General features: G+C 46.1%; 1 protein-coding gene across 1 annotated transcript in view; it reads left to right on the forward strand.

The window, feature by feature from the left end:
• LOC106560274 (lysosomal cobalamin transport escort protein LMBD1) overlaps positions 1 to 27,841 on the forward strand; it is a 304,463-nt gene that overhangs the window by 162,332 nt on the left and 114,290 nt on the right. Inside the window, exons 8-10 of the mRNA XM_045701048.2 lie at positions 13,574 to 13,699; positions 14,450 to 14,518; positions 18,651 to 18,734. Of these exons, the coding sequence (XP_045557004.2) occupies positions 13,574 to 13,699; positions 14,450 to 14,518; positions 18,651 to 18,734 (279 nt within the window). The remainder of the gene's footprint in view (positions 1 to 13,573; positions 13,700 to 14,449; positions 14,519 to 18,650; positions 18,735 to 27,841) is intronic.

Below are 27,841 nucleotides of genomic sequence, written 5' to 3' on the forward strand. Positions count from 1 at the left end.
TGTAGTCCTCTCTCCTCTCACCCTGGTCTCTCCATAGTGGAGTCCTCTCTCCCTCTACTCTCACCCTGGTCTCTCCATACTGGAGTCCTCTCTCCTCTCACCCTGGTCTCTCCATACTGGAGTCCTCTCTCCTCTCACCCTGGTCTCTCCATAGTGGAGTCCTCTCTCCCTCTCCTCTCACCCTGGTCTCTCCATACTGGAGTCCTCTCTCCTCTCACCCTGATCTCTCCATAGTGGAGTCCTCTCTCCTCCCACCCTGGTCTCTCCATAGTGGATTCCTCTCTCCCTCTCCTCTCACCCTGGTCTCTCCATACTGGAGTCCTCTCTCCTCTCACCCTGATCTCTCCATAGTGGAGTCCTCTCTCCCTCTCCTCTCACCCTGGTCTCTCCATACTGGAGTCCTCTCTCCTCTCACCCTGGTCTCTCCATAGTGGATTCCTCTCTCCTCCCACCCTGATTTCTCCATACTGGAGTCCTCTCTCCCTCTCCTCTCACCCTGGTCTCTCTGTACTGGAGTCCTCTCTCCCTCTCCTCTCACCCTGGTCTCTCCATACTGGATTCCTCTCTCCTCCCACCCTGATCTCTCCATACTGGAGTCCTCTCTCCCTCTCCTCTCACCCTGGTCTCTCTGTACTGGAGTCCTCTCTCCCTCTCCTCTCACCCTGGTCTCTCCATAGTGGAGTCCTCTCTCCCTCTACTCTCACCCTGGTCTCTCCATACTGGAGTCCTCTCTCCTCCCACCCTGGTCTCTCCATACTGTAGTCCTCTCTCCTCTCACCCTGGTCTCTCCATAGTGGAGTCCTCTCTCCTCTCACCCTGGTCTCTCCATACTGTAGTCCTCTCTCCTCTCACCCTGGTCTCTCCATACTGGAGTCCTCTCTCCCTCTCCTCTCACCCTGGTCTCTCCATACTGGAGTCCTCTCTCCTACTCTCACCCTGGTCTCTCCATAGTGGATTCCTCTCTCCTCCCACCCTGGTCTCTCCATACTGGAGTCCTCTCTCCCTCTACTCTCACCCTGGTCTCTCCATACTGGAGTCCTCTCTCCTCTCACCCTGGTCTCTCCATAGTGGATTCCTCTCTCCCTCTACTCTCACCCTGGTCTCTCCATACTGGAGTCCTCTCTCCTCTCACCCTGGTCTCTCCATACTAGAGTCCTCTCTCCTCTCACCCTGGTCTCTCCATACTGGAGTCCTCTCTCCCTCTCCTCTCACCCTGGTCTCTCCATACTGGAGTCCTCTCTCCCTCTACTCTCACCCTGGTCTCTCCATAGTGGATTCCTCTCTCCTCCCACCCTGGTCTCTCCATACTGGAGTCCTCTCTCCCTCTACTCTCACCCTGGTCTCTCTGTACTGGAGTCCTCTCTCCCTCTCCTCTCACCCTGGTCTCTCCATACTGGAGTCCTCTCTCCTCTCACCCTGGTCTCTCCATAGTGGAGTCCTCTCTCCCTCTCCTCTCACCCTGGTCTCTCCATACTGGAGTCCTCTCTCCCTCTCCTCTCACCCTGGTCTCTCCATACTGTAGTCCTCTCTCCTCCCACCCTGATCTCTCCATACTGTAGTCCTCTCTCCTCTCACCCTGGTCTCTCCATACTGGAGTCCTCTCTCCTCTCACCCTGGTCTCTCCATACTGTAGTCCTCTCTCCTCTCACCCTGGTCTCTCCATACTGTAGTCCTCTCTCCCTCTCCTCTCACCCTGGTCTCTCCATACTGGAGTCCTCTCTCCTCCCACCCTGGTCTCTCCATACTGAAGTCCTCTCTCCTCTCACCCTGGTCTCTCCATACTGGAGTCCTCTCTCCCTCTCCTCTCACCCTGGTCTCTCCATACTGGAGTCCTCTCTCCTCTCACCCTGGTCTCTCCATACTGGGGTCCTCTCTCCTCTCACCCTGGTCTCTCCATACTGGAGTCCTCTCTCCCTCTCCTCTCACCCTGGTCTCTCCATACTGGAGTCCTCTCTCCTCTCACCCTGATCTCTCCATACTGTAGTCCTCTCACCCTGGTCTCTCCATAGTGGATTCCTCTCTCCTCCCACCCTGGTCTCTCCATACTGGAGTCCTCTCTACTCTCACCCTGGTCTCTCCATACTGTAGTCCTCTCTCCCTCTCCTCTCACCCTGGTCTCTCCATACTGGAGTCCTCTCTCCTCTCACCCTGGTCTCTCCATACTGGGGTCCTCTCTCCTCTCACCCTGGTCTCTCCATACTGGAGTCCTCTCTCCCTCTCCTCTCACCCTGGTCTCTCCATACTGGAGTCCTCTCTCCTCTCACCCTGATCTCTCCATACTGTAGTCCTCTCACCCTGGTCTCTCCATAGTGGATTCCTCTCTCCTCCCACCCTGGTCTCTCCATACTGGAGTCCTCTCTCCTCTCACCCTGGTCTCTCCATACTGGAGTCCCCTCTCCTCTCACCCTGGTCTCTCCATAGTGGAGTCCTCTCTCCCTCTCCTCTCACCCTGGTCTCTCCATAGTGGATTCCTCTCTCCTCCCACCCTGGTCTCTCCATAGTGGAGTCCTCTCTCCTCCCACCCTGGTCTCTCCATAGTGGAGTCCTCTCTCCCTCTCCTCTCACCCTGGTCTCTCCATAGTGGAGTCCTCTCTCCTCTCACCCTGGTCTCTCCATACTGGAGTCCTCTCTCCTCCCACCCTGGTCTCTCCATAGTGGAGTCCTCTCTCCCTCTCCAGCCCAGCCTCCATTCCTCACCACAGCCTCTCTGTGTTTCTACAGGGTCCATGTGATTTATCACTGCAGCTGTGTGTTATTATTCTGCATGATTAACCTAATGGAACCTAAGTGACAGGTCCCGTCTCCTCCATGACTCTGCAGGGTTTATTTATCACTAGTGTTAGTGCCGAGGTGGCCACTCCCCCTTAATTCAAACAACGGGCCCTGCCCAGGGTGTATATAAACTGTCCTATGTAACTCCCTAACACTGCTGGTCTGCTCTCTCTCTCTGCTACAGCCCAGGGTGTATATAAACTGTCCTATGTAACTCCCTAACACTGCTGGTCTGCTCTCTCTCTCTCTGCTACAGCCCAGGGTGTATATAAACTGTCCTATGTAACTCCCTAACACTGCTGGTCTGCTCTCTCTCTCTCTCTCTCTCTCTCTCTCTCTCTCTCTCTCTCTCTCTCTCTCTGTCTCTCTGTCTCTCTCTCTCTCTCTGTCTCTCTCTCTGTCTCTCTCTCTACAGCCCAGGGTGTATATAAACTGTTCTATGTAACTCCCTTACAGAGCAGCTCTCTCTCTCTCTCTCTCTCTCTCTCTCTCTGCTACAGCCCAGTCCCAGACTGGTGAATACACTTTAACTAAATTCAAGAGTAAGCAAGTTGTAACCTGCACAACAGTGTTTTTCGGCCAACACAACACTTTCTGAGGCGTGAGCGAATTAATATTTGACCACAGCAGATGCAGAATGGAGCTATCACCTATTATGTGGATCTAACCAGGGCCATCTGGCTACTGTTAGAGGCCAGAGAAGTATTCACTGTGTCTCAGAGTAGGAGGGCTGATCTAGGATCAGTTAAGCCTTTTAGATCATAATGAATAAGATCATATGAACAGGGGGGACCCGGGTCTTTATCCACAAGGCATCTCAGAGTAGGAGGGCTAATCTAGGATCAGTTAAGCCTCTTAGATCATAATCAATAAGTGAGATAGGCACCTGATCCTAGATAACTAGCATCCCTGTTCTGTTCTGTACCGTCCCGATCCCAGATCACTAGCCTCTCTGTTATGTTATGTACCTGATCCTAGATCACTCGTCTCTCTGTTATGTTCTGTACCTAATCGTAGATAACTAGCCTCTCTGTTCTGTACCTGATCCTAGGTCACTTGCCTCTCTGTTCTGTTCTGTACCTGATCCCAGATCACTAGCCTCTCTGTTATGTTATGTACCTGATCCTAGATCACTCGTCTTTCTGTTATGTTATGTACCTGATCCTAGATCACTCGTCTCTCTGTTATGTTCTGTATCTGATCCTAGATCACTCGTCTCTCTGTTATGTTCTGTACCTAATCGTAGATCACTAGCCTCTCTGTTCTGTTCTGTACCTGATCCTAGGTCACTACCCTCTCTGTTCTGTTCTGTACCTGATCCCAGATTACTAGCCTCTCTGTTCTGTACCTGATCCCAGCACCGCCCGCGTGCCGACCCGTCCGCCTCTCGTCTGTTCTGTACCTGATCCTAGATCACTAGCCTCTGTTCTGTTCTGTACCTGATCCTAGATCACTAGCCTCTGTTCTGTTCTGTACCTGATCCTGGATCACTAGCCTCTGTTCTGTTCTGTACCTGATCCTAGATCACTAGCCTCTGTTCTGTTCTGTACCTGATCCTAGATCACTAGCCTCTATTCTGTTCTGTACCTGATCCTAGATCACTAGCCTCTCTGTTCTGTACCTGATCCTAGATCACTAGCCTCTCTGTTCTGTACCTGATCCTAGATCACTAGCCTCTCTGTTCTGTACCTGATCCTAGATCACTAGCCTCTGTCCTGTTCTGTACCTGATCCTAGATCACTAGCCTCTCTGTTCTGTTCTGTACCTGGACATAGTAGCTGTTGACATCACAGACACATGTTCAACCATGACCTCAGCTAGTGTAAATCACACTGCATGTTCTCAGCTAAGCAAAGCCACTGGTATTATGTTGATGCTGCTACCTTCACAGTGACATACCACTGGTATTATGTTGCTGCTACCTTCACAGTAACATAGCACTGGTATTATGTTGCTGCTACCTACACAGTGACATACCACTGGTATTATGTTGCTGCTACCTTCACAGTGACATACCACTGGTATTATGTTGCTGCTACCTACACATTGACATACCACTGGTGTTATGCTGCTGCTACCTACACAGTGACATACCATTGGTATTATGTTGCTGCTACCTTCACAGTGACATACCAATGGTGTTATGCTGCTGCTACATACACAGTGACATACCACTGGTATTATGTTGCTGCTACCTACACAGTGACATACCATTGGTATTATGTTGCTGCTACCTTCACAGTGACCTACCAATGGTGTTATGTTGCTGCTACCTTCACAGTGACATACCACTGGTATTATGCTGCTGCTAACTTCACAGTGACATACCACTGGTATTATGTTTCTGCTACCTACACAGTGACATACCACTGGTATTATGTTGCTGCTACCTTCACAGTGACATACCACTGGTATTATGTTGATGCTGCTACCTTCACAGTGACATACCACTGGTATTATGTTGCTGCTACCTTCACAGTGACATACCACTGGTATTATGTTGCTGCTACCTTCACAGTGACATACCAATGGTGTTATGTTGCTGCTACCTTCACAGTGACATACCACTGGTATTATGCTGCTGCTACCTTCACAGTGACATACCACTTGTATTATGCTGCTGCTACCTTCACAGTGACATACCACTGGTATTATGCTGCTGCTACCTTCACAGTGACATACCACTGGTATTATGTTGCTGCTACCTTCACAGTGACATACCACTGGTATTATGTTGCTGCTACCTTCACAGTGACATACCACTGGTATTATGTTGCTGCTACCTTCACAGTGACATACCACACACAATCTGACACCTACTTCTTGTAAACAACCCACACGCTCCTGTTACATTGCTTGTTTCATAATATTTGACTTGGATTCTGTGGGTGTAGGTCCAAATCAATAAAAATAGTTCATAGGTTACATTTCATTTCAACCTGAACCACTCCAAAATGTATCTATCTCTCCTAAATTAATTTATTTCTCTGACAGATTTTTTGGAAATTCCATGAAAATGCTACGCCGTTTATCGAACCACTCACTCTGTGAATCAGTGCTCGTTTAATACGCCTTAGGGTTCCATTTCACCTTTCAGATGACATTACAATGAAAATGATCGGCACAGTGACTTTTTAATGCGTCTATTATATTTCCATATGCATATGGCAGTATATCACAGTCCCAGACTACCCGACTCTGTGTTCCACTGAGGTAGTTGCATATCGGAGTAGACGAGGGCCGTCACCAGCGGAGGCTGCTGAGGGGAGGACGGCTTATAATAATGGAGTAGACGAGGGCCGTCACCAGCGGAGGCTGCTGAGGGGAGGACGGCTTATAATAATGGAGTAGACGAGGGCCGTCATCAGCGGAGGCTGCTGAGGGGAGGACGGCTTATAATAATGGAGTAGACGAGGGCCGTCACCAGCGGAGGCTGCTGAGGGGAGGACGGCTTATAATAATGGAGTAGACGAGGGCCGTCACCAGCGGAGGCTGCTGAGGGGAGGACGGCTTATAATAATGGAGTAGACGAGGGCCGTCATCAGCGGAGGCTGCTGAGGGGAGGACGGCTTATAATAATGGAGTAGACGAGGGCCGTCATCAGCGGAGGCTGCTGAGGGGAGGACGGCTTATAATAATGGAGTAGACGAGGGCCGTCACCAGCGGAGGCTGCTGAGGGGAGGACGGCTTATAATAATGGAGTAGACGAGGGCCGTCACCAGCGGAGGCTGCTGAGGGGAGGACGGCTTATAATAATGGCTGGAACGGAGCGAATGGAATGACATCATACCATGTGTTTTGATGTATTTCATATCATTCCACTAATTCCACTCCAGCAATTACCACGTGCCTGTCCTCCCCAATTAAGGTGCCATCAACCTCCTGTGGGCCTCACCCAGTCCTGTACGGTGGCCATATTAGGACATCCTCAGCCTCAAGTGGATTGACTCAAGCAGGGGCGAGGGCTCTGGGGTGAAGTTTCCTGTAGATACAGATCAAGGATCAGTTTAATGTCCCCCACTCCTAACCTGAACCACTAGTGGGGAAAGTGCCAGGTCATCCTCTGGGGGAAACTTCACCCTACAGGTCTAATGGTGTCTGAAAACCAGCAGTCTCATGTGTCTGATCACTGAAGTCCTCTCTGGCTTGATTTAAAAGCCTGGCTAGCACAGTGACTTATGGCTCTGGTGGCCCCCCCTCCTCTCTCTCCTCCTCTCCCCTCCTTCCATCCTTCCCTCGCTCTTAAATCGCCGGCGTTAAGATGCTGATGGGGGAAAGAACAGGTGAGGAGATTCATTTCTTTCGATCTAATCAGAGGCCAGTAAATTGACCTGGGATAGACCAGGGCCTCTGGGTGAATTAGAGAGGGAGGGTACATCCCAAATGGTGTCCTATTGCCTATAAAGTCAACTACTTTTGACCAGGTCATTTAGGGCTGTGGTCAACATTAGTGTACTATATAGGGGAAGGATGCCCTCTGGGACACATCCAGGGAGGTTGTCACTTTTAAACTTTTTCTTTTAATATTCCTAACTGTATTGTACCGCAGGGATCATCAACTAGATTGAGCCGCGAACCGATTTGTTTCTGGAGCGGATGGTCCGGGGTCCGCAGCATAATTACTAGTTATTTGTAAGCTGGCAAATGGACAGCGAGAAACCCAAACAAATATGTTTCACTAAAATAGAACAATTTCAAACCATGCTTACATTTGCATACCATCCCATGTGTCTCTCTATTATGCTTGGGAATACTGGGGAACAGATTTCTTCAATTAAAATCATTAGCTGATTTCCTGGTGTTTTTAGTGTATGTCCAATAATTATTATTTTTTGCTCAAAAAACTTGGGGGGTCAAATAAAATCATTGGCTGCTTAGAGAGACCCTCCTCTCCTAAGAGAGACCCCCCCATCTCCTTTCCTAACAGAGACCCCCCCTGCTCTCTTATCAGAGACCTACTCTCTCCTCTCCAAAGAGAGACCCCCCTCTCCTCTCTTATCAGAGACCTACTCTCTCCTCTCCAAAGAGAGACCCCCCTCTCCTCTCTTATCAGAGACCCCCCTCCTCTCTTATCAGAGACCTACTCTCTCCTCTCCAAAGAGAGACCCCCCTCTCCTCTCCTTTCCGAAGAGAGACCCCCCCTCTCCTCTCCAAAGATAGACCTCGCTTTCCTCTCCTAACAGAGACCCCCCTCTCCTCTCCTTTCCGAAAAGAGACCCCCCTCTCCTCTCCTTTCCGAAAAGAGACCCCCCTCTCCTCTCCTTTCCGAAAAGAGACCCCCCTCTCCTCTCCTTTCCGAAAAGAGACCCCCCTCTCCTCTCCTTTCTGAAAAGAGACCCCCCTCTCCTCTCCTAAGAGAGACCCCCCTCTCCTCTCCTTTCCGAAAAGAGACCCCCCTCTCCTCTCTTATCAGAGACCTACCCTCTCCTCTCCAAAGAGAGACCCCCCCTCTCCTCTCCAAAGAGAGACCCCCCCTCTCCTCTCCTAAGAGAGACCCCCCTCTCCTCTCCTTTCCGAAGAGAGACCCCCCCTCTCCTCTACTAACAGAGACCCCCCTCTCCTCTCCTTTCCGAAAAGAGACCCCCCTCTCCTCTCCTTTCCGAAAAGAGACCCCCCTCTCCTCTCCTAAGAGAGACCCCCCTCTCCTCTCCTTTCTGAAAAGAGACCCCCCTCTCCTCTCTTATCAGAGACCTACCCTCTCCTCTCCAAAGAGAGACCCCCCTCTCCTCTCCTAAGAGAGACCCCCCTCTCCTCTCCTTTCCGAAGAGAGACCCCCCCTCTCCTCTCCTAAGAGAGACCCCCCCGCTCCTCTCCTTTCCGAAGAGAGACCCCCCCCTCCTCTCCTAAGAGAGACCCCCCTCTCCTCCCCTTTCCGAAGAGAGACCCCCCCTCTCCTCTCCTAAGAGAGACCCCCCTCTCCTCTCCTTTCCGAAGAGTGACCCCCCCCTCCTCTCCTAAGAGAGATCCCCCCGCTCCTCTCCTTTCCGAAGAGAGACCCCCCCTCTCCTCTCCAAAGAGAGACCCCCCTCTCCTCTCCTAAGAGAGACCCCCCCTCTCCTCTCCTTTCCGAAGAGAGACCCCCCCTCTCCTCTCCTAAGAGAGACCCCCCGCTCCTCTCCTTTCCGAAGAGAGACCCCCCCTCTCCTCTCCTAAGAGAGACCCCCCTCTCCTCTCCTTTCCGAAGAGAGACCCCCCCTCTCCTCTCCTAAGAGAGACCCCCCGCTCCTCTCCTTTCCGAAGAGAGACCCCCCTCTCCTCTCCTTTCCGAAGAGAGACCCCCCCTCTCCTCTCCTAAGAGAGACCCCCCTCTCCTCTCCTTTCCGAAGAGAGACCCTCCTCTCCTTTCCGAAGAGAGACCCCCCCCTCTCCTCTCCTTTCCGAAGAGAGACCCCCCCTCTCCTCTCCTAAGAGAGACCCCCCGCTCCTCCCCTAAGAGAGCCCCCCCCGCTCCTCCCCTAAGAGACCCCCCCGCTCCTCCCCTAAGAGAGACCCCCCCCGCTCCTCCCCTAAGAGAGACCCCCCCGCTCCTCCCCTAAGAGAGACCCCCCCGCTCCTCCCCTAAGAGAGATCCCCCCGCTCCTCCCCTAAGAGAGACCCCCCTGCTCCTCCCCTAAGAGAGACCCCCCCCGCTCCTCCCCTAAGAGAGACCCCCCCACTCCTCCCCTAAGAGAGACCCCCCCGCTCCTCCCCTAAGAGAGAGAGAGATCCCCCCGCTCCTCCCCTAAGAGAGACCCCCCGCTCCTCCCCTAAGAGAGACCCCCCGCTCCTCCCCTAAGAGAGAGAGAGATCCCCCCGCTCCTCCCCTAAGAGACAGAGAGACCCCCCCGCTCCTCCCCTAAGAGAGACCCCCCCGCTCCTCCCCTAAGAGAGACCCCCCCGCTCCTCCCCTAAGAGATCCCCCCGCTCCTCCCCTAAGAGAGATCCCCCCGCTCCTCCCCTAAGAGAGACCCCCCCGCTCCTCTCCTAAGAGAGACCCCCCCGCTCCTCCCCTAAGAGAGCCCCCCCCCCCCCGCCCTAACAGAGACCAGAGAAGGGGACAAAGAGGTGTCTTGTGCCTGGGGTCCGTTCCCTTCTCAATAGCACTCCCTCCCTCCCTCAATCAGATAGCTCTCTTTAAGATTCCAGCCAATGATTACACTCTCTCAATATCTACAGACACTTCTATGCTAAAAGTCTCTCTGTATTTTCTACTGTTATTTGTCATGTGTTTTTCCAATGGGTTTAACTCCACCCCCCTCTAGTACTTGTGACTCATGTCAGAGGGCTACAGCTCTGGGCTGGAGAGGAAAAGAGTCAAGGCACCTGTGTCGGTCGGTCGCTTTGGGTTTGTATTTTTCTCATGTTAAGGAGGCAGCACATCAGAGAAGAAGGGATGTGCTTCTCTCTCTCTCTCTCTCTCTCACTCACACACACACACACACACACACACACACACACACACACACACACTCCTAGGGATGTGAACAGGGGGACAGGTTCTTCTTTTATGAGCGAGCTGCTTGGTATTCGGGACATGCTCCGGCCTTAAGAGGCCCCGTGATTCATTGCAGGAGGTGCGACACAGCCCCTAGCAGAGATCCATCCACCGCAGAAGCTAGGACTAATAATAGGTCTGGCCCTGCCTCATGCCTTCATCCCCTGATGCTCTCCTGCTCTCTCCCTCTAATGTCACCGAACACTCACCAGCCAGTAAAATAGTCTTTTTTGGGGGGAAAAAGGACTTCAGAGTGATCCAGCATTTCCCTTTTCAGCCTCGGAATGAAACCTTCAATGGAGAGAGGAGGAGGTCAGCCTCTCTTGGCGGGGTGAAGGTGTAATCTCACAAAACACTCTTTTTGTTTTATTATGAAATAGCTGGTAAAATGGCAGCGCCCAGGTTGGTGTTTACACGCAGTACTTGAGTGTGTGTGTGTATGTGTTTGGCATGCCCTTCATTTATTCTCAACATGTATTGATTGGCCGCTGAGCAGGGTATTGGAGAGAGAGATTGCCCTCGCCTCTCATTTTTGATGTTGTTCAAGCATGCTGTATTGTGCCTGCCAGGTGCCTCACCCCACCTCTGCCCCGGCAACACTCTGAATGGGATGTGCTACTGAGCACCCTGAGTCCTTTCTCTCTTTCCTATCCTTTCCCCTCTTTTCTCTCCTTTCCCCTCTTTTCTCTCCTTTCCCCTCTTTTCTCTCCTTTCCCCTCTTTTCTCTCCTTTCCCCTATTTTCTCTCCTTTCCCCTCTTTTCTCTCCTTTCCCCTCTTTTCTCCCCTTTCCTCTCTTTCCTCCCCTTGCCTCTTATTTCCCCTCTTTCCTCTCATTTCCTCTTTTCTGTCCTTTCCCCTTTTCTCTCATTTCACCTCTTACCTAGTTTTGTCTCATTCTCTTCTCTTTCCTCTTACCACCTTTCCTCTCTTTTCTCTCATTTCCTCTTTTCTGTCCTTTCCCCTTTTATCTCATTTCCTCTCCTTTCCTCTCATTTTCTCTCCTTTCCTCTCTTTTCTCTCCTTTCCCCTCATTTCCTCTTTTCTGTCCTTTCCTCTATTCTCTCCTTTCCCCTCTTTTCCTTTCCTTTCCTCTCTTTCCTCTCCTTTTCTCTCCTCTCCTTTCTTCTCCTTATCTCTCATTTCTCCCCTTTTCTCTCCTTTCCCCTCTTTTCCTTTCATTTCCCCTCTTTCCTCTCCTTTCCTCTCCTCTCCTCCTTTCCTCTCCTTACCTCTCCTCTCCTTTCCTCTCCTTAATTCTCCTCTCCTTTCCTCTCCTTACCTCTCCTTTCCTTACCTCTCCTTTCTCCTTTCCTCTCCTTACCTCTCCTTTCTCTCCTTTCCTCTCCTTACCTCTCCTCTCCTTTCCTCTCCTTACCACTCCTTTCCTCTCCTATCCTTACCTCTCCTTTCTCTCCTTTCCTCTCCTCTCCTTTCTCTCCTTTCTCTCCTTTTTCTCCTTACCTCTCCTTTCCTTTCCTTACCTCTCCTCTCATCTCCTTTCCTCTCCTTACCTCTCCTCTCCTCTCGTCTCCTCTCCTGTCCTCTCCTTTCCTCTCCTTTTGTCTCCTCTCCTTTCCTCTCCTTTGCTCTACTTTTAAATGTTTTCCTTTCCTCTCTTTCCTCTCTTTCTGCTCTTCTTTCTTTCCTGTCTTTTTCTCTCTTTATTTAAGCAAGAGGAATTTGTCTATTGATGTGTTGCAACAGTCCTTTTTCAAATAACAGCTGATTTGCTGTTTTTAAAAAGCTATTCCCCCAACGTCCTTTCTTTTTTTATTTCTATTAGTTTATTCATCCTCTCTGTGAATGCTGGAGCGTTCCTCTCTCCTCAGTGCTGTCACTGGGGGGCACTGTTAGGCTGTAAATATCGTCCGGAGCTGCATAGAATGAGAGAGAGAGAGAGAGAGACAGAAGCCTACATGTCATTTCTCTACACACAAAATGGTTGCTGGCTGCAGATTCACACATAAGCCGCGTGCAGCACAATTGCGAATTGCACCATTTAAAGAATGACATGGAGCCGGAGGGGTACAGCTGTAACGTGATATAGCTGTGTGTGTCTGTGTTATTGCTCCCTATACATCTCCACTCTGTACATTCAGCGGTCATGGAGTGTGGGTAGTAGGGGGTAGGTGTGTTCGCGTGCTACAGATTCACAGACATTAACGTTACATTAAAGGGCCTTGACACCACTGTAATAATGTGATTGAAACGGTCTGTTTCATGCCTGCGTCCCAAATGGCACCATATTCCCTTCATAGTGCACCCCTGTGGGCCCTGGTCAAAAGTAGTCCACTATACCTAATGGAGTGCCGTTCGGGACATGGGGCTTTGTGATTGTTTCAACTGCTGATTGGCTCTTTAACAGGTGTATGGAATGTCAGTGTAGTAATATGGTATTGAAACATCAGTTTTTATTCATTCTCTACAGGCGTATGGTTTGCAGTGGTGGAAAAAGTACTAAATTGTCATACTTAGTAAAAGCAAAGGTACCTTAAAAGAAAATGACTCAAGTAAAAGTGAAAGTCACTCAGTAAAATACTACTTGAGTAAAAGTCTAAAAGTATTTTGTTTTAAATATACTTAAGTATCAAAAGTAAATGTAATCGCTAACATATACTTAAGTATCAAAAGTAAAAGTATAAATAATTTCAAATTCCTTATATTAAGCGAACCAGACAGCACGATTTTCTAGTTTTTTTAAATGTATGGATAGCCAGGGGCACACTTCAACACTCATCATTTTCAAACAAAGCATTTGTGTTTAGTGAGTCCTCAGTAGGGATGACCAGAGATGTTCTCTGTTTAGTGTGTGAATTGCACCATGTTACTGTCCTGCTAAGCATTCTAAATGTAACTTGTACTTTTGGGTGTCAGGGAAAATGTAAGGAGTAAAAAGTACATTATTTTCTTTAGGAAAGTAGTGAAGTAAAATTAAAAGTTGTCAGAAATATAAATAGTTAAGTAAAGTACAGATACCCCAAAAAACTACTGAAGTAGTACTTTAAAGTATTTTTATTTAAGTACTTTACACCACTGATAGTATGTCAGTTCTGCCGTTGAACCAGTACTATGTTATTGAAACGTGTGTTTTTATTCATTCTCTACAGGCGTATGGTATGTCAGTGCTGCTGTTGCACCAGTACTGTTATTGAAACGTGTGTTTTTATTCATTCTCTACAGGCGTATGGTATGTCAGTGCTGCTGTTGAACAAGTACTGTTATTGAAACGTGTGTTTTTATTCATTCTCTACAGGCGTATGGTATGTCAGTGCTGCTGTTGAACCAGTACTGTTATTGAAACGTGTGTTTTTATTCATTCTCTACAGGCGTATGGTATGTCAGTGCTGCCGTTGAACCTGATTAAAGGAACACGCAGTGTGGTGTACGAGCGTCTGGAGAACACTGAAGATATTGAAGAGGTTGAAAACCAGATGGAAAAGATCAAAGCCAAGGTGAGTCTCAGTTATGAGTCTCAGTTATCAGTTAAATAAGGATGGGATGGAATTAAAGGATGGGATGGAATTGGTTATGACCTCTGGCTATAAGGAATGTGTAAGGAATGTGTAAGGAATGTGGAGGTTGATGACTAAAAGCCAGTCTGCCAATGGTCCCTGTTGTAGGTGATGCCACAGAGCTGATGTGAGCTGGTGGCATTCAGCCTCACCTGGGTTCAAATACTATTGGAAATCATTTCAAATGCTCTATTTAAGCTTGATTGAGCTTTACTGAGCTTGCATAATTATAACATGTGACAAAGGGTGTTAAAAAACAGAAAGGGGCGTCTCCTCACTCCCCTATCAAAACCCCTTCCTTCCAGAGTCAGACTGTTGAAACTGTAGAACACCTGCAGTCCTCTCATACCTTCAGACTGTTGAAACTGTAGAACACCTGCAGTCCTCTCATACCTTCAGACTGTTGAAACTGTAGAACACCTGCAGTCCTCTCATACCTTCAGACTGTTGAAACTGTAGAACACCTGCAGTCCTCTCATACCTTCAGACTGTTGAAACTGTAGAACACCTGCAGTCCTCTCATACCTTCAGACTGTTGAAACTGTAGAACACCTGCAGTCCTCTCATACCTTCAGACTGTTGAAACTGTAGAACACCTGCAGTCCTCTCATACCTTCAGACTGTTGAAACTGTAGAACACCTGCAGTCCTCTCATGCTTCCTCTTTGTCTGTTCGTGTGTTTGTCTCCAGTGTGAGGACGGGCGTCCTCTGTCGTCGCGGGACCGTCGTAACCTCCAGGAGTTTGAGGACAAGCTACAGGTGTGATTGTTGTTCAGATTCAGAGTGTTTAATAGTCACATGTTCAGGGTTACAGGTGGGGTGTTGTTCAGATTCAGAGTGTTTAATAGTCACATGTTCAGGGTTACAGGTGGGGTGTTGTTCAGATTCAGAGTGTTTAATAGTCACATGTTCAGGGTTACAGGTGGGGTGTTGTTCAGATTCAGAGTGTTTAATAGTTACATGTTCAGGGCTACAGGTGTGATTGTTGTTCAGTTTCAGAGTGTTTAATAGTCACATGTTCAGGGTTACAGGTGGGGTGTTGTTCAGATTCAGAGTGTTTAATAGTCACATGTTCAGGGTTACAGGTGGGATTGTTGTTCAGATTCAGAGTGTTTAATAGTCACATGTTCAGGGTTACAGGTGGGATTGTTGTTCAGATTCAGAGTGTTTAATAGTCACATGTTCAGGGTTACAGGTGGGATTGTTGTTCAGATTCAGAGTGTTTAATAGTCACATGTTCAGGGTTACAGGTGGGATTGTTGTCCAGATTCAGAGTGTTTAATAATCACATGTTCAGGGTTACAGGTGGGATTGTGGTTCAGATTCAGAGTGTTTAATAGTCACATGTTCAGGGTTACAGGTGGGATTGTGGTTCAGATTCAGAGTGTTTAATAGTCACATGTTCAGGGTTACAGGTGTGATTGTTGTTCAGATTCAGAGTGTTTAATAGTCACATGTTCAGGGTTACAGGTGGGATTGTTGTTCAGATTCAGAGTGTTTAATAATCACATGTTCAGGGTTACAGGTGGGATTGTTGTTCAGATTCAGAGTGTTTTAATAGTCACATGTTCAGGGTTACAGGTGGGGTGTTGTTCAGATTCAGAGTGTTTAATAGTCACATGTTCATGGTTACAGGTAGGATTGTTGTTCAGATTCAGAGTGTTTAATAGTCACATGTTCAGGGCTACAGGTGGGATTGTTGTTCAGATTCAGAGTGTTTAATAGTCACATGTTCAGGGTTACAGGTGGGATTGTTGTTCAGATTCAGAGTGTTTAATAGTCACATGTTCAGGGGCTACAGGTGGGATTGTTGTTCAGATTCAGAGTGTTTAATAGTCACATGTTCAGGGTTACAGGTGGGGTGTTGTTCAGATTCAGAGTGTTTAATAGTCACATGTTCAGGGTTACAGGTGGGATTGTTGTCCAGATTCAGAGTGTTTAATAGTCACATGTTCAGGGTTACAGGTGGGGTGTTGTTCAGATTCAGAGTGTTTAATAGTCACATGTTCAGGGTTACAGGTAGGATTGTGGTTCAGATTCAGAGTGTTTAATAGTTACATGTTCAGGGTTACAGGTGGGATTGTTGTTCAGATTCAGTGTGTTTAATAGTCACATGTTCAGGGTTACAGGTGGGGTGTTGTTCAGATTCAGAGTGTTTAATAGTCACATGTTCAGGGTTACAGGTAGGATTGTGGTTCAGATTCAGAGTGTTTAATAGTTACATGTTCAGGGTTACAGGTGTGATTGTTGTTCAGATTCAGAGTGTTTAATAGTCACATGTTCAGGGTTACAGGTAGGATTGTGGTTCAGATTCAGAGTGTTTAATAGTTACATGTTCAGGGTTACAGGTGGGATTGTTGTTCAGATTCAGTGTGTTTAATAGTCACATGTTCAGGATTACAGGTGGGGTGTTGTTCAGATTCAGAGTGTTTAATAATCACATGTTCAGGGTTACAGGTGGGGTGTTGTTCAGATTCAGAGTGTTTAATAGTCACATGTTCAGGGTTACAGGTAGGATTGTTGTTCAGATTCAGAGTGTTTAATAGTCACATGTTCAGGGTTACAGGTGGGATTGTTGTTCAGATTCAGAGTGTTTAATAGTCACATGTTCAGGGTTACAGGTGGGGTGTTGTTCAGATTCAGAGTGTTTAATAGTCACATGTTCAGGGTTACAGGTGGGATTGTTGTTCAGATTCAGAGTGTTTAATAGTCACATGTTCAGGGTTACAGGTGGGATTGTTGTTCAGATTCAGAGTGTTTAATAGTCACATGTTCAGGGTTACAGGTGGGATTGTGGTTCAGATTCAGAGTGTTTAATAGTCACATGTTCAGGGTTACAGGTGGGATTGTGGTTCAGATTCAGAGTGTTTAATAATCACATGTTCAGGGTTACAGGTGGGATTGTTGTTCAGATTCAGAGTGTTTAATAGTCACATGTTCAGGGTTACAGGTGGGATTGTGGTTCAGATTCAGAGTGTTTAATAGTCACATGTTCAGGGTTACAGGTGGGATTGTGGTTCAGATTCAGAGTGTTTAATAGTCACATGTTCAGGGTTACAGGTGTGATTGTTGTTCAGATTCAGAGTGTTTAATAGTCACATGTTCAGGGTTACAGGTGTGATTGTTGTTCAGATTCAGAGTGTTTAATAGTCACATGTTCAGGGTTACAGGTGGGATTGTTGTTCAGATTCAGAGTGTTTAATAATCACATGTTCAGGGTTACAGGTGGGATTGTTGTTCAGATTCAGAGTGTTTAATAGTCACATGTTCATGGTTACAGGTGGGATTGTTGTTCAGATTCAGAGTGTTTAATAGTCACATGTTCAGGGTTACAGGTGGGATTGTGGTTCAGATTCAGTGTGTTTAATAGTCACATGTTCAGGGTTACAGGTAGGATTGTGGTTCAGATTCAGAGTGTTTAATAGTCACATGTTCAGGGTTACAGGTGTGATTGTGGTTCAGATTCAGAGTGTTTAATAATCACATGTTCAGGGTTACAGGTGTGATTGTGGTTCAGATTCAGAGTGTTTAATAATCACATGTTCAGGGTTACAGGTGGGATTGTGGTTCAGATTCAGAGTGTTTAATAGTCACATGTTCAGGGTTACAGGTGGGATTGTTGTTCAGATTCAGAGTGTTTAATAGTCACATGTTCAGGGTTACAGGTGGGATTGTGGTTCAGATTCAGAGTGTTTAATAATCACATGTTCAGGGTTACAGGTGGGATTGTGGTTCAGATTCAGAGTGTTTAATAATCACATGTTCAGGGTTACAGGTGGGATTGCAGGGTACAGTAGAAATCTTAGGCTCCGAGCTCCACCATGCAGGACTAAGTGAAATAAAATCATGAAAATGGTTCTAAATACAATAGAAATAGCAGTGTAAATTGAGAACTGTAGCAGGGATGATGAATACATGTCCATTAGGGTGCAGGCAGAGTAAAGACTATGACCATAGAGGAGGTGGGGGGACCAAGTCAAATAAAAACTATACAAATGCATTAGAAAAAAAGTATCTATAATATGCATATTAACAACTGCAACGGTGATTAATTCCGTTGGGGTGGGGGCAGAGTAAAAGTCTGTTGGGTGTCCCTAGGGGGAGCAGCAGGTAAGTGACCGTTGAGGTGGTGTGGGGAGAAAAGGGTAATGTGCAGTGGAGATTGCGTGGTTCATGGATCTGTCAGGGCGGAAGGTGAACTGGAGACGGTCCAGTGTGTTGGGGAAGGAGGAGTTGATCTGATCCTTGACTAGCCTCTAGAAGCACTTCAGGATGACGGAAGTGAGTGCTATTGGTCGATAGTCATTCAGTTGAGTTACTTTTCCTTTCTTGGAATGATAGTGGCCGGCAGTCTTGCGAGGGTTAACACGTTCAAATGACTTCCATAGGTCCTCAGTGTAGACCAGTGTAGACCACGGTGTCCTCAGGGGCTCTCCTTGGCAGCACAGGGTCATTGTGCTGAAAACGGTGTTCAGCTCCTCCGGTAGGGTGGCCTTGGTGACCTTAATGTGGCTGGATTTCTTTTTATACCCCGTGACCTTTAGGAGCCCCTGTCACGTACGCCTTGTGTCCGACCCGCTGAATTGCTCCTCTACTTTGTCCCTATACTTGGGTTTCACCATCTTGATCCATCTGCGTAGGTTGTATTTGTACTGTTTAACCAAACTATTGTCCCCGGTCAGCTTGCCCTGTTTATAAGCATCTCTCTCTGTTTCAATTTGTTTATATAACAATTAAAAAACCAGACATCCAAGACAAGATGCATAAGTAATAACACTGAGGATGGAACAAAGTCCGTTCTGGCACAGACAAGGCCCATTTCTCTCAGGGCTTAACTGGTTCTTTAGGGAACAACAGAACATTGAGAGTTGTTTTCATTGAGGTCCTTTAGGTGCTCCAGAGGAGAGGCAGGCACCTGGAGATAGCAGAGAGTCACTGCTGCACCAAGGTTGGATCTGCTCTCAGACCACTCAAGGTGAGACACACACACACACACACACACACACTTTCAGGTCCCCATCTAACCAGAAGCTGGTCTGTCATTTAACTTTTCACTTTGAGAAGTTAAATGGATTTTCCAGTTTCAACCGGTTCCAATACGGTGTTACGTGTTACATCTGAGATTAAAGAGATATTGAACAATCAATATTCCAGAAGTGTGCTGATAATGTAACACTGTCATCTCTCTTTACCGACTGGAAAGACACACACACACACACACACACACACACACACACACACACACACACACACACACACACACAGCAGTCCCGGCTGACAGTAATGAAGGACTCTGCTCATCATGTCATCTGGTCCATACAGTAACTAGGAAGAGACACACTGATTATGAGTCAACACATCATCTAATGTGCATCCCAAATGGTTCCCTATTCCCTATGTAGGTATTTTCTACAGAAGTGGTGCAAATTGCAGTTCCACCCCTAAAGAAACGTAGGAAATGTATTTATGTCAGTATATGGTCTAATTAAATCTGAGGCAATAACAAATTTATCGTTACATTAATATAATTAAACTACATTGTTTATACACTGATTTCTATTGAGAGGTGGCTGTCCCAAACCCTGACTTGGAAACTTGGTTTGAAAAATAAGCAATTCATGATTTTAGATGTTTTTTTTAACACTATTATATCGTTATAACATCTTGAGTTGTTCTATCAATACATTTAACAATGCTGATCTATTTATTAGTTTTTTTTATTTTTAAACATCTTTCTCACAAAAATGCTGTCCACCTTTTGATGGGATTGCACCCCTCTCCACACTATGGCCACATGGTGAGTAGTCTGTCTGCAAGCATTCTGGAGAAAATGAGGGAGCAAGTTGGTCAATCTTCATGTATTTTTAAGACGTGTCACTACCGAACATCTAACACTTCAACAAACATGTACACCTGTCCAAATGAAAGATAGCCAGCCATATGCTAGCTATGGGATTCATTCAAGATAAAGTCAAAATTGCTGTGTTCACCAGGCTGTGTTCACCAGTCCAGTTCAATATTATTTTCTTTGGACTTTTTCTCTTGCCTAAATGTTTGAGACAATTTTCGAACTGCATGGAAAGCCTTCCGAACTATAGAAATACAGTAACATATAGTCATATTATAGTCATTCAATTTCTATGTTTAAACCAAATAATAAAACATAGAATGCAAAGTATTATATTGTATCTCAAACTTTTTCAGAATTTATCGCCACCCCACCCCAAATCTAATTACACAAATGTTCATTTTTACAGCAACGAATAACCTTCAATTCATTACATTTTCATCTCTTATCAAAATGAAAACAAAACCAATAAATGAATTTACTCAGTCAAATGATCTATCTAAAAAGCCGTATCTTATTATACATTGTTTTGGGGGCGACCCCACTGCAGTTCCCCTGTTGCCCACTGAATACCACTGTTCTAATGCTTCCAACCCACCTGTCTTCACAATGGTTCATGTGTTAGACTCCTCCTCCCCACCATTCATTCTCTAATAGTTTACATTTTGAGGACAGAGTAGAATGGAAGATAATAAAATGGAATAGAATAGAAAGCCTTCCAACTTCCCTCTCTTGGTTCACGTGTCCCAATCCTCCTCACCGTTCATCGTCTCCCAGTTTACATCTCCACAGGCCCACTGTTTATTCACAAGCTCTAATGAAACGTTAAAGCAGCCGGCTAGCTTCTGTAACAGTGTGTCTTTAACCGAGGGGGGTAGTCCTAATGACACTTCCCAAACTCACATCTACACAGTAATGAGATGGCAGATATATCTACTGTATGCCCAGGCACCAGGCAGGAACGATGAGCAGGGAGCCCAAGAGTAGAGCTACAGTACCTACCAGTCTTCTGTCTGTTCTGTTTCCACTGCTGTCATGTGCAGAGCTACAGTACCTACCAGTCTTCTGTCTGTTCTGTTTCCACTGCTGTCATGTGCAGAGCTACAGTACCTACCAGTCTTCTGTCTGTTCTGTTTCCACTGCTGTCATGTGCAGAGCTACAGTACCTACCAGTCTTCTGTCTGTTCTGTTTCCACTGCTGTCATGTGCAGAGCTACAGTACCTACCAGTCTTCTGTCTGTTCTGTTTCCACTGCTGTCATGTGCAGAGCTACAGTACCTACCAGTCTTCTGTCTGTTCTGTTTCCACTGCTGTCATGTGCAGAGCTACAGTACCTACCAGTCTTCTGGCTGTTCTGTTTCCACTGCTGTCATGTGCAGAGCTACAGTACCTACCAGTCTTCTGTCTGTTCTGTTTCCACTGCTGTCATGTGCAGAGCTACAGTACCTACCAGTCTTCTGGCTGTTCTGTTTCCACTGCTGTCATGTGCAGAGCTACAGTACCTACCAGTCTTCTGTCTGTTCTGTTTCCACTGCTGTCATGTGCAGAGCTACAGTACCTACCAGTCTTCTGTCTGTTCTGTTTCCACTGCTGTCATGTGCAGAGCTACAGTACCTACCAGTCTTCTGGCTGTTCTGTTTCCACTGCTGTCATGTGCAGAGCTACAGTACCTACCAGTCTTCTGGCTGTTCTGTTTCCACTGCTGTCATGTGCAGAGCTACAGTACCTACCAGTCTTCTGTCTGTTCTGTTTCCACTGCTGTCATGTGCAGAGCTACAGTACCTACCAGTCTTCTCTGTAAAAGGGTTAGAGGCAGAGAATCCCAGTGGAAAGAGGGGAACCGGCAAGGCAGAGACAGCAAGGGCGGTTCGTTGCTCCAGCCTTTCCGTTCACCCTCACACTCCTGGGCCAGACTATACTTAATCATAGGACCTACTGAAGAGATAAGTCTTCAGTAAAGACTTAAAGGTTGAGACTGAGTCTGCGTCTCTCACATTGGTAGGCAGACCATTCCATAAAAATGGAGCTCTATAGGAGAAAGCCCTACCTCCAGCCGTTTGCTTAGAAATTCTAGGGACAATTAGGAGGCCTGCGTCTTGTGACCGTAGCGTACGTGTAGGTATGTACGGCAGGACCAAATCGGAAAGATAGGTAGGAGCAAGCCCATGTAATGCTTTGTAGGTTAGCAGTAAAACCTTGAAATCAGCCCTTGCCTTAACAGGAAGCCAGTGTAGGGAGGCTAACACTGTAGTAATATGATCAAATTTTTTGGTTCTAGTCAGGATTCTAGCAGCCGTATTTAGCACTAACTGAAGTTTATTTAGTGCTTTATCCGGGTAGCCGGAAAGTAGAGCATTGCAGTAGTCCAGCCTAGAAGTAACAAAAGCATGGATTAATTTTTCTGCGTCATTTTTGGACAGAAAATTTCTGATTTTTGCAATGTTACGTAGATGGAAAAAAGCTGTCCTTGAAACAGTCTTGATATGTTCTTCAAAAGAGAGATCAGGGTCCAGAGTAACGCCGAGGTCCTTCACAGTTTTATTTGAGACGACTGTACAACCATCCAGATTAATTGTCAGATTCAACAGAAGATCTCTTTGTTTCTTGGGACCTAGAACAAGCATCTCTGTTTTGTCCGAGTTTAAAAGTAGAAAGTTTGCAGCCATCCACTTCTTTATGTCTGAAACACAGGCTTCTAGCGAGGGCAATTTTGGGGCTTCACCATGTTTCATTGAAATGTACAGCTGTGTGTCGTCTGCATAGCAGTGAAATTTAACATTATGTTTTCGAATGACATCCCCAAGAGGTAAAATATATAGTGAAAACAATAGTGGTCCTAAAACGGAACCTTGAGGAACACCGAAATTTACAATTGATTTGTCAGAGGACAAACCATTCACAGAGACAAACTGATATCTTTCCGACAGATAAGATCTAAACCAGGCCAGAACTTGTCCATGTAGACCAATTTGGGTTTCCAATCTCTCCAAAAGAATGTGGTGATCGATGGTATCAAAAGCGGCACTAATATCTAGGAGCACGAGGACAGATGCAGAGCCTCGGTCTGACGTCATTAAAAGGTCATTTACCACCTTCACAAGTGCAGTCTCAGTGCTATGATGGGGTCTAAAACCAGACTGAAGCGTTTCGTATACATTGTTTGTCTTCAGGAAGGCAGTCAGTTGCTGTGCAACAGCTTTTTCTAAAATTTTGGAGAGGAATGGAAGATTCGATATAGGCCGATAGTTTTTTATAATTTCTGGATCAAGATTCGGCTTTTTCAAGAGAGGCTTTATTACTGCCACTTTTAGTGAGCTTGGTACACATCCGGTGGATAGAGAGCCGTTTATTATGTTCAACATAGGAGGGCCAAGCACAGGAAGCAGCTCTTTCAGTAGTTTAGTTGGAATAGGGTCCAGTATGCAGCTTGAGGGTTTGGAGGCCATGATTATTTTCATCATTGCGTCAAGAGATATAGTACTAAAACACTTTAGTATCTCCCTTGATCCTAGGTCCTGGCAGAGTTGTGCAGACTCAGGACAATGGAGCTTTGGAGGAATACCCAGATTTAAAGAGGAGTCTGTAATTTGCTTTCTAATGATCATGATCTTTTCCTCAAAGAAGTTCATAAATGTATTACTGCTGAAGTGAAAGCCATCCTCCATTTGCGAAGGCTGCTTTTTAGTTAGCTTTGCGACAGTATCAAAAAGAAATTTCGGATTGTTCTTATTTTCCTCAATTAAGTTGGAAAAATAGGATGATCGAGCAGCAGTAAGGGCTCTTCGATACTGCACGGTACTGTCTTTCCAAGCTAGTCGGAAGACTTCCAGTTTGGTGTGGCGCCATTTCCGTTCCAATTTTCTGGAAGCTTGCTTCAGAGCTCGTGTATTTTCTGTATACCAGGGAGCTAGTTTCTTATGACAGATGTTTTTAGTTTTTAGGGGTGCAACTGCATCTAGGGTATTGCGCAAGGTTAAATTGAGTTCCTCGGTTAGGTGGTTAACTGATTTTTGTCCTCTGACGTCCTTGGGTAGGCAGAGGCAGTCTGGAAGGGCATCAAGGAATCTTTGGGTTGTCTGAGAATTTATAGGACGACTTTTAATGCTCCTTGGTTGGGGTCTGAGCAGATTATTTGTTGCAATTGCAAACGTAATAAAATGGTGGTCCGATAGTCCAGGATTATGAGGAAAAACATTTAGATCCACAACATTTATTCCATGGGACAAAACTAGGTCCAGAGTATGACTGTGGCAGTGAGTAGGTCCAGAGACATGTTGGACAAAACCCACTGAGTCGATGATGGCTCCGAAAGCCTTTTGGAGTGGGTCTGTGGACTTTTCCATGTGAATGTTAAAGTCACCAAAAATTAGAATATTATCTGCTATGACTACAAGATCCGATAGGAATTCAGGGAACTCAGTGAGGAACACTGCATATGGCCCAGGAGGCCTATAAACAGTAGCTATAAAAAGTGAGTGAGTAGGCTGCATAGATTTCATGACTAGAAGCTCAAAAGACGAAAACGTCATTGTTGGTTTTTTTTTTTGTAAATTGAAATTTGCTATCGTAAATGTTAGCAACACCTCCGCCTTTGCCGGATGCACGGGGGGTATGGTCACTAATGTAACCTGGGGGTGAGGCCTCATTTAACACAGTAAATTCATCAGGCTTAAGCCATGTTTCAGTCAGGCCAATCACATCAAGATTATTATCAGTGATTAGTTCATTGACTATAACTGCCTTGGAAGTGAGGGATCTAACATTAAGTAACCCAATTTTGAGATGTGAGGTATCACAATCTCTTTCAATAATGGCAGGAATGGAGGAGGTCTTTATACTAGTGAGATTGCTAAAGCGAACACCGCCATTTTTAATTTTGCCCAACCTAGATCGAGGCACAGACACGGTCTCAATGGGGAAAGCTGAGCTGACTACACTGACTGTGCTAGTGGCAGACTCCACTAAGCTGGCAGGCTGGCTAACAGCCTGCTGCCTGGCCTGCACCCTATTTCATTGTGGAGCTAGAGGAGTTAGAGCCCTGTCTATGTTCGTAGATAAGATGAGAGCACCCCTCCAGCTAGGATGGAGTCCGTCACTCCTCAACAGGCCAGGCTTGGTCCTGTTTGTGGGTGAGTCCCAGAAAGAGGGCCAATTATCTACAAATTCTATCTTTTGGGAGGGGCAGAAAACAGTTTTCAACCAGCGATTGAGTTGTGAGACTCTGCTGTAGAGCTCATCACTCCCCCTAACTGGGAGGGGGCCAGAGACAATTAATCGATGCCGACACATCTTTCTAGCTGATTTACACGCTGAAGCTATGTTGCGCTTGGTGACCTCTGACTGTTTCATCCTAACATCGTTGGTGCCGACGTGGATAACAATATCTCTATACTCTCTACACTCGCCAGTTTTAGCTTTAGCCAGCACCGTCTTTAGATTAGCCTTAACGTCGGTAGCCCTGCCCCCTGGTAAACAGTGTATGATCGCTGGATGATTAGTTTTAAGTCTAATACTGCGGGTAATGGAGTCGCCAATGACTAGGGTTTTCAATTTGTCAGAGCTAATGGTGGGAGCCGTCGGCGTCTCAGACCCCACAACGGGAGGAGTAGAGACCAGAGAAGTCTCGGCCTCCGACTCCGACTCGCTTAATGGGGAGAACCGGTTGAAAGTTTCTGTCGGCTGAATAAGCGACACCGGTTGAGCATTCCTACAGCGTTTCCCTCCAGAAGCCATGAGAAAGATGTCCGGCTGCGGGGACCGTGCGAGGGGGTTTATACTAACGTTACTATCTGTACTTACTGGTGGCACAGACGCTGTTTCATCCTTTCCTACACTGAAATTACCCTTGCCTAACGATCGCGTCTGAAGCTGGGCTTGCAGCACAGCTATCCTTGCCGTAAGGCGATCGTTCTCCTGTATATTATAAGTACAACGACTGCAATTAGAAGGCATCATGTTAATGTTACTTAGCTTCGGCTGTTTGAAGTCCTGACGAACCATGCCCAGATAAAACCTCCGGGGTGAAAAAGTTGAATGAAAAAAGTTGAGTGAGGGAAAAAGTAAAAATATACGGTAATGAAAAAGTAAAAAACCGTCAGGTATCAAAGTAAGATCGGCAACAAAAACGCACAGCAGCGTAAACAAGTCTGCAAGTTGTGACCGGAAACAGGAAACAGGCTCAGCTAGCTACATGTCTTCAGTACCTACCAGTCTTCTGGCTGTTCTGTTTCCACTGCTGTCATGTGCAGAGCTACAGTACCTACCAGTCTTCTGGCTGTTCTGTTTCCACTGCTGTCATGTGCAGAGCTACAGTACCTACCAGTCTTCTGGCTGTTCTGTTTCCACTGCTGTCATGTGCAGAGCTACAGTACCTACCAGTCTTCTGGCTGTTCTGTTTCCACTGCTGTCATGTGCAGAGCTACAGTACCTACCAGTCTTCTGGCTGTTCTGTTTCCACTGCTGTCATGTGCAGAGCTACAGTACCTACCAGTCTTCTGTCTGTTCTGTTTCCACTGCTGTCATGTGTTGGTGTCTGATTGGCTGTATGTTGATCACAAAACGTGTTAGATTATATTACACCAGGCGCGTTAGATTATATTACACCAGACGTGTTAGATTATATTACACCAGACGTGTTAGATTATATTACACCAGACGTGTTAGATTATATTACACCAGACGTGTTAGATTATATTACACCAGACGTGTTAGATTATATTACACCAGGCGCGTTAGATTATATTACACCAGACGTGTTAGATTATATTACACCAGACGTGTTAGATATTACACCAGACGTATTAGATATTACACCAGACGTGTTAGATTATATTACACCAGGCGCGTTAGATTATATTACACCAGGCGCGTTAGATTATATTACACCAGGCGCGTTAGATTATATTACACCAGGCGCGTTAGATTATATTACACCAGACGTGTTAGATTATATTACACCAGACGTGTTAGATTATATTACACCAGACGTGTTAGATTATATTACACCAGACGTGTTAGATTATATTACACCAGACGTGTTAGATTATATTACACCAGACGTGTTAGATTATATTACACCAGACGTGTTAGAGTATATTACACCAGACGTGTTAGATTATATTACACCAGACGCGTTAGATTATATTACACCAGACGTGTTAGATTATATTACACCAGACGTGTTAGATTATATTACACCAGACGTGTTAGATTATATTACACCAGACGTGTTAGATTATATTACACCAGGCGCGTTAGATTATATTACACCAGACGTGTTAGATTATATTACACCAGACGTGTTAGATTATATTACACCAGACGTGTTAGATTATATTACACCAGACGTGTTAGATTATATTACACCAGACGCGTTAGATTATATTACACCAGACGTGTTAGATTATATTACACCAGACGTGTTAGATTATATTACACCAGACGTGTTAGATTATATTACACCAGACGTGTTAGATTATATTACACCAGACGTGTTAGATTATATTACACCAGGCGCGTTAGATTATATTACACCAGACGTGTTAGATATTACACCAGACGTGTTAGATATTACACCAGACGTGTTAGATTATATTACACCAGGCGTGTTAGATTATATTACACCAGACGTGTTAGATTATATTACACCAGACGTGTTAGATTATATTTCACCAGGCGTGTTAGATTATATTTCACCAGGCGTGTTAGATTATATTACACCAGATATGTTTGATCACTTCAATGCGGTGAAATCTGACTGGAATGGGATCAAGGACCTTTTCTTGTGACCTGTATGTCTGTTTTCTGTCTGTCTCTCAAACTGCTACTTCTTGCTCTTTGGGAGCACCAAGTGCCAGGCAGGGATCATTCCAGAGCAGAGTTACCTACCGGTATGTCTCTGTTTCTCTCACACACCAGGTCTCTTCAGTGCGACCATTTTACTTGCATATGCTCTTCAATATTTTGCTGTGCAACCTGGACATTTTATTTAGGAGCACCAGTGCGCATAGAAAAATGAAGGATTCTAGCTTTATTACCTCAAATATTTTTTATTGTGCTCCTAAATGTATTTGTGTGCGCTTCCATTTTTCAATATAGGCACACACGTGCTCCTTGTTAAAAAGGCCAGCGTAGAGCCCTGCACTCGCTTCTCCTATGGTTGCTTTAATGCCTTAGTGTCTGTCTGTGTGTCGGTCACAGCAGTACTTTTCTGCAACCTTTCTGTCTGTCGGTCT

The sequence above is a fragment of the Salmo salar genome, chromosome 18 (genome assembly GCF_965601325.2).
Source record: "Salmo salar chromosome 18, fSalSal1, whole genome shotgun sequence".
NCBI classification, from domain to species: domain Eukaryota; kingdom Metazoa; phylum Chordata; class Actinopteri; order Salmoniformes; family Salmonidae; genus Salmo; species Salmo salar.